Source organism: Anopheles bellator, chromosome 1 (genome assembly GCF_943735745.2).
Source record: "Anopheles bellator chromosome 1, idAnoBellAS_SP24_06.2, whole genome shotgun sequence".
Taxonomy (NCBI): Eukaryota; Metazoa; Arthropoda; class Insecta; order Diptera; family Culicidae; genus Anopheles; species Anopheles bellator.
Window position 1 is genome coordinate 13,323,171 of NC_071285.1, and position 12,695 is coordinate 13,335,865.

At 50.0% G+C, this 12,695-nt stretch overlaps 2 protein-coding genes across 4 annotated transcripts in view; both read right to left on the reverse strand.

Moving 5' to 3' along the window:
• The window catches only part of LOC131216262 (serine-enriched protein-like), a 3,064-nt gene extending 2,294 nt beyond the window's left edge, over positions 1-770 (reverse strand). For all 3 annotated transcript variants that reach the window (XM_058210707.1, XM_058210706.1, XM_058210708.1), the window contains exon 1: positions 441-770. In XM_058210707.1, coding sequence (XP_058066690.1) covers positions 441-770 — 330 coding nt within the window. The remainder of the gene's footprint in view (positions 1-440) is intronic.
• A 5,616-nt stretch (positions 771-6,386) lies between these two features.
• Positions 6,387-11,786, reverse strand: LOC131206476 (putative polypeptide N-acetylgalactosaminyltransferase 9). Its single transcript, XM_058199038.1, has 9 exons — positions 11,318-11,786; positions 10,877-11,245; positions 10,638-10,802; positions 10,369-10,562; positions 10,088-10,306; positions 9,775-10,008; positions 8,828-8,932; positions 7,245-7,283; positions 6,387-6,842 (listed from the first exon to the last, which is right to left on the reverse strand). Exons 1-9 carry the CDS (start codon positions 11,784-11,786, stop codon positions 6,573-6,575), a joined length of 2,064 nt encoding a protein of 687 aa, XP_058055021.1. The 3' UTR covers positions 6,387-6,572.
• Between the last annotated feature and the right edge of the window lie 909 nt (positions 11,787-12,695).

Here is a 12,695-nt window from a genome sequence, read left to right on the forward strand (position 1 = left end):
TGATAATTTAATTTGGCGGTAAAGCGTGGACATTGGGGCGACGTGTGTGGCACAAGGTGTTGAAGGTGGCACAGGAGACGACGGCACACGGGGGAAAAAGAGAGAGAGAGAGAGATACGAACGATTGGTTTGTGGTCGGTTTTTGCTCCAGATCCTGGATTAGATCTGACTCCTCGTTTCACGGGTCAATTTGTGAATTATTTACAAAACTTGGAACGAATCGTATAAAGGACGGGCCGAATGATGGTTTTTGGAACTAAAGGACGTACGGTAATCTGCGAACCCGCGGATGATAAAACACAACAAACACAGGTTTGGAGCCAGCTGCAAACTGGCGTACATATTTACAAACTGTCCCATGAAATGTGATGGTTTATTCGTCGAAAATGGGAAAAAAACTCAAGCCATCCACTTGCTCCGGGCTCGGTCGTCGGTCTTACCTGCTGGGCGGCATTCTGCAGATTCAGCAGCGGTTCGGACGAGCGCTTCAGGAACAGACGCAGCTTGTTTTCACGTGGCGGCGGTTCCTTTTTGCGCTGGGGTGACGGGGCCTGATAGAGCATCTTCTGGAAGACGCGTGAACGGGAGGCCAGCACCGCCTTCACGGCGCACACCGGTTCACGCGTTTCGCCCACCAGAAACGTGACGTCGCACAGCTCCGGCATCGAGGCGAGGAACTTCATGTCCTCCGCCAGGCCGGACTTGTTCTCGAAGGTCGACAAGTCCGGCTCGGCGTCAGCCATGCCAGAAAGTGGCAACACTTCAGGCATAGCTGTGATTTCTATTGCTGCACGGGTGAGGAAAAGTTGAGGAAGAAAAGGTTGGAAATTGCTATGAAATTCCTAATTTGCACTCACTTTGAAAACTAAAAACCAATCAAACGCGTTTCACTACAAACATCAATGTTTACTTAGATATCGTTGACAACTCCACAATTCATAATGCAACTAACCAAGTATTCGATCAAGTAGTCTTAGCACCATCAGACGTTTCTTCTCGTGCATAATATATAATCGAGTTGAGTTAACCAAAATAAAATCCAAGTATTTAGTTCTAAACCAAAAATCCATTCCTCATTTCAGGTGCTGCTGGACTGTGAACCAAAAACGCTGGAGTCTACTACTCGGGTACGTTCCTATTTCCGGAAATACATTTCAAATTAGCAACACCTCTCGTGTCATGTAACCGTAAACTTAGTCCAACCACCTGTTGGCAGCATCACTAACAACGCCTAATCCGGAAAGGGATTCGATTAAATGCTTCCGCTCGATCCGTTCACCAAATGCCTACCCGAATCAGCCTCCCCCCGAGGTCCACCAGGTCTCGGGCTAGTGCCCACATCTGGTCAAGCAAATCGAGCTCACTCACGGCCCTGTGCACCCGATTTCCATTTGCTAATTGCGCTCACGACGGGGGCCCATCTCATCGCCGCAATCGGGGGCGATAATCGATTTTGCAATTACGCACCACGAAACGCTTCGCAGCATCCGACAGCCTACTCGGCCGGAACGGACGGCACCTGGGGCCTACGAGCTGTGTGGTGCTCCCTTATTGGCATTCAATTGAGTTTCGTCAACGTATTTCGCATTAGCAACATCGTTTCGAGACGAAAGGAAGTAAAAATGGAGCGTGAATCCTCCCTTCGACAGGAAGGGAAAGTGACCAGGACCAGGTCCGTTCTGGTCCATAAGGACGTAAATTGTCGTTGGACAAAAGAATAAAAATAAGAGTGGCAAAAAAAGACCAATCAAAATCTCTGCAATCTCCGTGCGCGTCAACAACGGAAGTGGCGGGTGACGCGAGAACGGGGGACCTAGAAACGAGGCCGACACGAAGATCTGACCCGCCACAGGATGTGTATGGGTATGACGACGACGACAACAACAACAACAAACACACCACGACAATGAAGCATACGAACCTGTTGCAATCTTTGCGAGCTTTCTATCAAACGGGTTCCGACGGGAAATGTGTGGGGGCTCGCGTGCAGCCGTGAGGGTGTGCGTGCACGAGTGAGTGTGGGTGCGTTGCTACAGTGCGGGGATGAGCGGGCGGTAGTGGTCGCAGGAGGATAGGTCGCGTAGGTCGGGTCCGACACTCGCGTCGGGGACAGCTTTCTGCTGGCGAGAAGAGGCGAAAGGACGTCCACGGGGACTTGTAGTAGGGTATCACCAACACACACTCACGGTAGAACACGCGGCCAAACTACTTTTGCTGCCTGCCTGTTCCTTCTTCTCTCCGTTACACTCACACTGTTTGGCCACGCGACCAGCGAGCCGAGACTGCTGCTAGCAGAGCGAGAAAACGAAGAAGACACCGATGGAGCTGTTGCGCTCCTCCTAGTTGTCGCCCTGGCTGGCTGGTTGGTGTCTGCTACGTCACTCACCGAGCACCTTGCGTTCTTCACTACGGATTAACGGGACTAATTGTACACGAAATCCTACACACCTTTTGCCTATCGGATTCTAAGGTGCCCCTCTTTAAGGCCACCAAAGGACCAACGAGTCACGAGCAGTTGGCGACTTTCCCGGGGCCAGAGCACCCTGTTTGCTTTTTTCTTTGCTTTCTTTCAGCCCACCCGACAAACATATGCTTCCATATTGCACCACTTTAAAGGTGTCACTCCGACGAGGAAAAAGACAAACTCGGTGCCGCTTTCGGCAAAGGTACCACGGTTTCAATTGTGGTGAAAATTTTAGAAAATGAAAAACCTACACACGCACACTACCACTCACAATGCTGGCGCTGGGCACACCGAGAGACGGAACTTTTCCGTCCGACACAGCCGAAAGCATCCAACAGAATGGCCCGACCGTGGGCAGGCAATGCAAAGATGAATGAGTTTTGGGCCCAAAAAGCTTCTCGTCCTGTGGTGGAGACGCCTGGTGGTTGGTGGCCACTGGTGGTCATGCGCAGTCGGGATCCTTCCCCCCCGCTTTTGCAATGGAGCCCAAAAGTGACACTTCACTTTGGGGCGGGGAAGGCGGGTTTTTGCTGGCTTCTGCTGGTAAACATTCGCTTGTTGGTGTTCGTGCATGGAGCCGAACCGCACGCGCGTGTATGTGTTTGTAATTATAGCTGTCAAACCAGAGCCATTCCAGGTTCAGTAACCTTTCCTTTGTCAGGTCTGTTATAGACACAAGTTGAGTACTGCAACCCTTCATTAACTTTATTGCCATTATGAAGGGAAACACGAACCAAAGCAAAGGTTGCTTGGCATGTTGACGTATAGATGGCGCTTTTGAAGCACCACGCGCAATATGATCTAAAGCTGTTTTTAGATACGGAAAAAGACCGTTCCACAAAAATCGTTGTCATCCATGTAAAAGAGCAATACAAAAGAGCCGCCATTTTTCGAAATAAAATTTGTTTCCGGTTTCTGTTTTATTGTTACAGCTCTCGTTTGTCGCGCAGTATTGTGGTTTGATTCCTCAAGGTTTGGCCACGCACTGATATTTTCTGTTCCTAACTTTACTTCCACGTTCGCTGGGTTTCGGTTGACTGTATCCGCTTATGCCTTTCGAATAGATTTCGAACGCTAACACATTTTCTGCCCTGCAGCTTGACGATAATGGGAGCAAAAACAGGAGCTTTCACAAACACAACTCGTACTCGTTTAGTGTTACTTCGTGGAATGTATTTAAGACATGCTTTAAAAATCAATGGAGCAATGTTTCCTTATTTTTTCATATAAAAGCTTCGACACGTTGTTCCTCACAGGAATTGAGCCACCTCCTGACGTTGTTGATTATGTGTAATATTCCATTTTTTTGTGTATTTTCTTTCCGTTGCACGCTTTTCGATATCGGGCGCTCGACAAGACACGCCGAGACACGCTTCCGCCGTGTCGTTTCTACCTCGAGTTTCGTAACTTTCGTTTCGTAAAAGATATGTTTTTATTGTGTATGCTGCTGCTCTGTGTGCCTGCAGATTATGTGTGCCACACCACGCCACACGTTCACGTGTTCATATTTTCTGGTTTATTGTGATATAATTATATACACATTTTAGCACTCCCTCTTACGCCTGGAGTATGGATACAAAACGGCACAAACCGTTATCGTTTAGCGTTTATAGGATAGTTTTCGCTTCTCAGTTCGTATTAAAGTACATTTTGCCTCAATTGTGTCGTCCTTTAGTAGCAGTCGTACCGTGCTACGTGTTTTGCTACGAGAACAAACTAAAAGTAGATTGGAAAAGATATCAGCTAATCATATAACATCTTGCGGTTTTGGAAGCCTACGGTTGAAGGAATTGTGTCATTGCGTTGAACCATTGTTTGGAAACCATCCGTTTTTCATTGTAATTCACACTTCTTGATTGGTTAGTTGAGCTTCGTTCTATTCCATTGGCTTGGTAAACTTTCCTCGATACATTCGCCTAACTTCGTTTTCTTGCGGTTGTGTTGTGTTTGCTTGTTTTTTTTTGTAGAAGGCACATTAAGAGCAATGCATGCGCATTCCTCTCTTCAAACATGACGGACTTTCACGGTTTTCGTTAATCTATTTTACGTGTGTAACGGTTGAGTGGAAGAAAGAGGATCCATGGATGCGGACGCGTTTCGATTGCGAAAAAAATCATTCAACTAACTTACGTCTGGCTAACGTTTATTAATTAAAACAATCCAAACAAACGGGTCCCATGTGATGATGGTGGGTTAGATCAGTTCGATTGTATGATGAACCTTCGGCACATGCACCACAACCGGATTAACGATAGCAAACATTAAAAAAACAGGTCCTAGTGGTTCTTAGTTCAAATTTGTCGTTGCCTGTCGAACGATATGTGTTGCAGGTGGAAGAATAAGAAGAGCTCTTAGGTGTGGATCAATTGCTATCATTGGTGATATTAATTGTTTTAAAGTGACGATATGTTTCGGGGAACTTCCTATTTGTTACCGTGATTCGGAGTAAGAAATCATCTAAAAACTTGGATATGAATCTGATTTACAAAACAGGAACTCGGCTGCTGAGTAGAAGTGGAAGGTTGCTGGATTGTTGTTTACTCCTGTCGTCCTGTTCACTGCTTGTGGTTCTGGGCAGGTTTACTAGAAAAATACACGGCTATAGCCGGTGGCCGCTATATCGCTCGATATATTTTTGTTTTCGATACCATGCATACCGGAAGTGGCTGAGCAACGGTGAGTTGCTTACATTGATATGTTTTCATTCGCGTTCGTCGTTCGTCCGGTTTTTACGGCCAGAAACTGTCCAAGCGACGTTTCGTTGTGTATACATTTTTTGAGCATGTTCCGTTCCGTGCTTGTTGTTCGTTGACGTAACACAAGTAATTAATGATAAGAAAACCTTCGAAAGGACGCCGATTCTAAGGGGAAGCGCAACTGGTGTTGCCTGGAACCGGTCTATCTTGCATAGTCTCGCCGGGACCACACCGGGGTTCCGGGGATCATCGTACGGATTGTCGTCTTTCGGTCAACGTTTTTTGATGCGTTGCTCAAAGAGTGAGGGTTTGAAATCTTGAGTAGCTAAGTCTCGATGATTGTGTTGTGTTGAATTTTCGTGTCGCTCGTCTGCATCGCTTTAGTTCGCTTTCTGTCTCGTTTTTAAGTAGGCATTGCACGGATTGGGGCGCGCAATCGAATCGCACATTTCGCACAGCTCGCTCGCTGTTGTATGGCAGTCAGTATAATATAATGTGCATTTCACATTTCTTCGCTCACTAATATTTTCTCTATCAAAACAAACAAACAAACAAAGGTTACATTTTAAATAAAACAAACTCTCCTTTCCTCCTCGCTTTGTTTTCTTCCGCACCCGGGAGGACAGGACCGTTCCGGCTCGCTTCAACATAACTTACACTAGAAGACGACGGAAACCGATTGCTACGGTTGCGGCCGGGACTGAATTCAACTAAACTTGTCTTGGAATAAAACCGATTTCTGCCGTCCACTGCGCGCAGCAGCACCACCTACTGACCACAAAGTTACAAAGTTTCGGTGTGTTTGTGTGGTGCACCCACACTTTCCTAGTGTGGTTCGCACGTTCGCTTTTAACTATGTACAAACCCTCGCCCCGGAAAAAGGTTCCGGTTCGATTTTCCACACTCCGCGGCGGCCCTCCGGTGGAGAGTCTTTCGTTTCCTCCTTCTTTTTAAATATGCACTGCCGCCTCTCCGGAGCATTTCTCTTGAAGATTTTGGCAAGTCAAGGGGGTGCGCGATCGGAGCACGCTCCCTCTTCGAGCGTAACTGAATGTTATTAACACTTATCAAACATCACATTATTTTAAACATCAATTCACTCGCGCGTCATTTTTTCGCTTCTTTTTACGTGATCGATTCCACGTAGTTTTGTGCAACGACGATCCGCTTCGATCGTCCGAAGGAGAAAGGGTGAGAGAGAGAGAGAGTGAAACCGTTTGCTCGATCTCGGTTCGATGCGGTCACGGTTTCGAAGGCGCTCGAAAGCGCTCGAGCCAACTAGAGAAGTCTTAAGGAAGATGCTTCGCCGTTGACATTGATGTTGGGGATACGATGGTCTCTCGCCAATCTTTCGCTGGCCCGTTGTTCGGGCCACTCCACCGTCCCGAGCTCAGTCGTTGGTCCGCCGAGTTTCACAGCTTGCTCGAGTCGTAGTTCTGGAAGTTCCACCGTTGCGCCTCGACCAGCGCGTTGCAGTCCTGCATGATCAGCTTGTTCTTCGCCTCGTTGATCGCCAGGCACCGGTCCGAGGAACCGTGCCGCAGCAGGTGCGTTTCGTCCGAGTAGTTCCAGTATTGGTTGCCCCGGGAACCATGGCACGGGTACAGGACGACGTCATCGCCGGCATAGTCCAGGCACGCTTCGTCCCGCCGGATTTCGCCCGTTTTGCTCAGCATCCAGTACTGGATTTGGGAGTTAAGTGTTGTCGGGGTGTTTCAGGAAAGGAAAAGTAAGAAAAGAAGAGCGTCATTATTGGTGCTCCGTCCCCAGCTTGTGCCCGCCCCGCCCGAGAGCACTCGTTCCGGTTCCGAGGTAACGTAACAAACGTTTCAGTAGAAGAAAGGATCATATGAAGAGAATTTCATTCGTTTCAGCCGCGTCGCGTGTTTTTTGTCCCCATGTGGTGGTGGCTGATTAGTAGGAGTTCCCGGTTCGGGGACGTCCCTGCGACGTCCCGATCATCCCATGCATGTTTGTATGTGTGTATGGTTTGTGTGTTGAATTTTTTGTATTTAAATATGAACCAAATAAGGGGACCGAAACGCTAGACAGAGCAATATGCCAATGGGAACACCACTACGTACTCGGGAGAACATGTGTTGATCCGGTACGTCCCCAAAGATCTGCAAGTAGAGGATGTTGGCCAATGGTGGACAGTAAAAAGAGGGAACACATTATACCCAACTCGATCCTTCCAAAAAAAAGTGTGCGTGTTTGTGTTTGGTTTGGTGTTTCGTGTGCGATTTTTGGACGACGTCTTTTGGACGCGGACACATGGACCCCATGAATGCTTGTCAATTTCCGAATCTGTGTAAGTGTGAGGCTTGTGTTGGTTGTACGACGAAAGCACAAATGGCACGTCACAAATGAAATTCTCTTACATTACGCCGAGCCGAGATTGATCACTCGCTTACAGGAAGAGGACGCTGTTGGGTTAATCTACTTTCTGGGGGGAAGGTACTGGACACCATACCACGCTAGCAAGTTGAGATGTGGGCAGGCTAACATTGCACAACATTTCGTAGGAGGGTGTACGTAAAGCGAGAGAAAGAACAATTCGCAGCAACAACGTTCTCTATATTTACAGCGGGGAAGGATTCACAGTTTACCAATCATCACCATCGAGAAAATTTAAGCTTACAATTTGCTTCCCTTTTCTATGGGATCGCTTTTTTGACAGGGGGGTTTCACGTAAAACTTACAGGTACAACGTGTCGAGTCGGGTTTATGCGCTGCTAGAACAAACAAAACTGATGAAACGTAAAGCCAAAGTGATAGAAAACGGTCCTTGTACAGTGCGTAACAGGGTCAAAAGAGCGTACGACGGTTCGGTCTGTGGTAGAAGTCTAGTTCGGTTCCGGGGTTTTTAGCTACCCGTCTTAGGTCAAGGGTCAAAAGAAGCCTGCTTTAGGCAGCAAGCAGTCGTCACACGATAAGTGAATTTTATTAAAATGGTGATTTCGGTTGATCATTTTAATGGCTAGCTCCGGGGTGGTGAGTTCAGAAAAGAAGAGAAACCGGTGATGCACAATCTACGTGTGATCTTTACTTGCTTGAGGTGATCCTGAGGCCACTGGCCAAGGCACTGGCTTTGCTGTTAAATGTGATTTTTTTTTTACCGAAAAGAGTGGTGGTGATGTTGATATGATACTACAAAATACGACTACGACTACGCGCCTGGAATCGGATAGGGATCGTGGAATCTAAAAGCGGCGCAAACCGGCAATGTTTTAAAGGTTAGTAAGCTCAGCTACAGCTATTTTTCGTGTTAGCCTGATTCGTTGTGGGTTCAGTTAAAGGGACAAATCTTACCGACGTTCCGGAAATGAAGCTACAGATAGCTATAGAACTATGTGATACGATCATACCAAAGATTGTTATGTCTCTTCACCGATGTGGTTTAAATAGCAATAAGCTGATAGGTCAGTGTTCAGTGTGTATGGCTTCCAAGTCCTTGTTACAAGCGTTCCCAGTGTGTCTGGTCCTGTTAAGCCCTGTTAATATGAACCGCCGAATGGTTCCAAGTAAAGCCCAGCGCTAAGAGAGGACAAGCCCAGCAGCAGCGAGAGAGTGCGTTAGGCAGGCGTTGTAGAGAAGGAAAACGTCTCCGTGTTGCTGTGCGACAACGTGCGTTGGTGGTGCTGGGGGGGAGTGGTGTGTACAGTACCTGGTTACCGCCGGCCTGGTGGCAGGGCCAGACGCCCACCGGCGAATGCATGTCCTCGGGTTTAGCCGCCGAATCAATACACAATTGGGACCACTGGTTCCGGATCTGCTCGGTTTTTGGTTTTGGCATGTTCGGTTCGAGTGGGCCAATGGCAGAGGGAGGAGTAGAATAGAGAGGGTGCGGATATCGTTCAACGTGCAGGATAGTAGTAGTAGTAGTAGTACACAGTAGTACACAGTCAGTGTTGTACAGTGGTGGATGTTGATGGTTGGTGTTGGTCAGTCACAGTTGGGTTCGTGGGGGAGTTCGCGCAATACCCGGTTTACAACACAATGGCACACGTTGGGCAGAAAGAAAAGAAAGGAAAAGAAAACGATAAATCGATTAAACGACTGTAAAAGCAGCGATTTCAAACGAAAGACTTCGACGATCGCGTAAGCGAGAAACCCCGCCGCGAGAGGAAAAATCAAAATAGAACGTTGCGACGACGAGGACGATCCGATCGCGTGGATCGCGAGGTGGTGCTTGGTAATCTGCTTCCAGGGCCCCATTCCGTTCGTTACGTTACGACGTGTGCCCGTCGGGGATCTCTGGAGGTTCGAAGTGAATGAAAACGCTATTTACTTGATTGCCACCCTGGTTGTGGCACGGGTACAGGCCGACCGGTTTCCGCAGGTTCCTCTTGCCGCCCGGGGCATCCAGACAGGTACGATTACCGTAACCCCTGTTCCTTACCTAATTCGTCGGCATCATTCGGTTTTGGGATTTTAGAAGTAGATTGTCAGTGGCTGTGTAATTGGTTTGATTTGGCCTGGACTTCGTTTCGACATCGCCAATTGTTTTCGCCCCCTCCCAGCCACGACTGCGGTGGCGGCGGCGGTGGAAACAATTGACAACAATCGAATCGCCATACTCGAAGACAGAAGCCCAACGTAACCGATCATTACCTCGCCCGATGCTACCGCATCGCCCGGTACGAACAGCTCCGGGTAGATGTTGTCCAGATACCAGCGGAACGATTTGCAGTTCAGCTCGTCGCGCAGCTTCTTGCGCGAGCTCACGTCCCCGAAGTCGCCCTTGTCGTTGCCGATCCGCTGGTAGTAGTACTGAGCGTACTCGTCCATCCACACCTCCGCCAGTCGCACCGAGTTGCGCTTGATCACATTGACGCCCGTTCGCCACTGCCGAAAGTATATTCCAATCGATCCGATTAATCTACTCCCCCTTAACGCGACCTCACGAAGCGTATGATGCGCGTACCTTGTATGGCGACCGTTTCCGGAAGATGTGTCCCACGTGCGAACACGGAATAATCTCGAGCGATCCGCCACACATCCACGTCTTGAACGATAGTTCCAGATTTTCACCACCCCAAATGTCGAACCCGGAGTCGTACGTACCGAGCCGCTCGAAGAAAGCCCGATCGATGGCAAACAGACCACCGGCCATCGTCGGGGACCAGACGGGTTCAGCGGGGCTCTAGAAGACGATTAGAAGCAAGGAGTTATCGGTCCGCTTTCGGGTCATACTGTGAGCCTTACTTTATGCTTCCGCTTTTCACGATCCGGCACCGCGTGCCAGTTGAACTGGAGGTTCCAGTCGAAGCCACCGACGTTGACACCACCCGAATCGCGGTAGTGGTACTCCATCGTGTTGTCATCGATCACGTCGATCACCGGGCAGACCACCGTCGTCGAGTTGCGTGCGATACGGTCCAGGAGCGGTTCCAGCCATCCTGCGAAGACCAAGAAACGGGTGAGATCAACTATTCTGGAGGGCGTTAAGCGAAGCCTCGCAAAGGACTACCCACCGACGGTGCATTCACAGTGAGAATCGAGGTACGTTAGAACCGGTGCGGTCGCGTGGCGGGCTCCGAGTAGCCGGGCGCGGATCAGACCCTCCCGTTTGCTCGCCCGAACGATCTTCACCCGCGGGTAGGCCAGGAAGTATTCCTCCAGCTGCTTTTGTGTGTGCGCTGAAAGCCAACAAAAAAAAGAGTCCAGTTAATAGCGTCCATCGATGTCACTTCTTCCCGTTCCCTCCACTTACGCATGTCGGAGAAATCGTCGACCAGGATGACTTCCTTCACCAGATGTTCGGGGGATCGATCGAGGACCGAGTGCACGGTTCGAAGCAGTACTGACCACGCCTCGTTGTGGAAGCAAATGATGACGGACGTCGGTGGCAGATCGTCCCGGTAACGGTTCGGTTCCTTGCACCACGCGTCGCGCGGGTCTGGCAGCGTGCGCCGGATCGAGATCATGTCCGCTACGTACTGGTTGAAAGCGTTGTTGGCCCACCCCTCATCAACAAGCTTTTTGACATCCGGCGAAAGCTCCTTCGGCAGGACGACGGGTTTGCCCAGCTCCCCCGGACCATCCGGAGCGGGTGGTGCAATCACACCGGGAAGTTGTAGAGCTACGCGAGGGGCAAAAGCATAACATTAGATCCAAGGACAGGAGCACCATTATCCTAGCTTACCACCACCACCACCACCCGGTGAGTTCTCCGGCCCCCGGCTTGACTTTGAGGGAACGTGCTTGACCGTCTTCAGCACCGGTGGCTCCTCCAGATCGGCTCCTCCCTCGTCCCGGTCCTCCACCAGCTCGTTGCGGTCCACAAACTTCACGTCCCGCTGCTGCTCCTGCTGCTGCTGCTCGTCTTCCGGTTCCGCCTCCTCCGGCTGTTCGGCCGGATCGGGCCGATTCGCATCCTGCCGGGCGTTTTCCATGAACTGATTGAACCGATTCCGAATGCCCTCGAGGGCTAACCGGCGTGGTGGTTCATACTCGGATCCTGCTCCACCACTGGCGGCCGATCCACCGCTACCACTCGGGCCCGTTGCCGTTGCGCGGCTTCCGTCGTCCGAGTACAGTACAAACACGGCCATAAACCAGAGCACACCGCACAGGGCCGCCAGCTTCAGGAACGAGGATCTCCGCCGACCGAGTAGGGCCATTTTGTTTGATAAGATGATGGGTTTTACTTTCGTTGACGTTGGCTCTTTCGGTGGTCGTGTTGGATTCCGTTTTTCGGAAAAAATATCACAACTCGTGGCGTTGTGAGGAGTGTGAAGATCGCCGTATCGATGGCGTACGTTCTCGTTAACGTACGACGATGCTCACGCACACGGCATTACTGGTTTGGCCAACGATATGTTTTGTTTGTGCGCTTATTTCGGCAGAGAGTGTAAATAAGTTCACCGTTTAGCACGTCGCCATTTGGCAATCACTTTGCTGCTGCTGCTACTGGGCCGTTCCAGGCAAAAGGTTGATGATGCATCGGTTGCTCTGCGTTGCTCGCTGATATGTCGCAATTTCTGTCAATAAAAAGATGCCAATGTGAAAAAAACGTGAATTAATAAAACATTCATGCAGCGTTACGGGGCCACCATATCGTGCGATGCGTTTCCGTGCCACGCGATACGGTGACCTACACAGGGGGTTTAGGTGGGTTGCCTCTCCCAAGAATGCCCACGAAGATTTCACGCTTCAACGCGTGCCCGCTCTGCCGGACGAAGCCAAATGCCAAAAGCCGGGGCCGATGGCGTCACCCGGCGCCGCTTGCATGCTTCGGTTGGCACCGATTCCAACCGCCAAACAAACGAAAGTTTATTTTCCCACCAGCCCAGGGAATAGCACGCAGCGATGCCGTGCCGTCCCAAGACGCCAAGGGTCATCGCCGCCGGTGCACCGGTTCGAAAACAATAGAAACGCATCTTTTAGGGCCGGGGGCGCCGGGTTGCGCAATGTTACGGCGGGTTTCGCGCATATGAAACTGAAAGTCTTCTCCACCACACATAAAATTAAAGCACTAAGAATCGAAGCCTCCCGAAGGCCCTCCAGAATGGATGCAGCCGGGTGTCGGC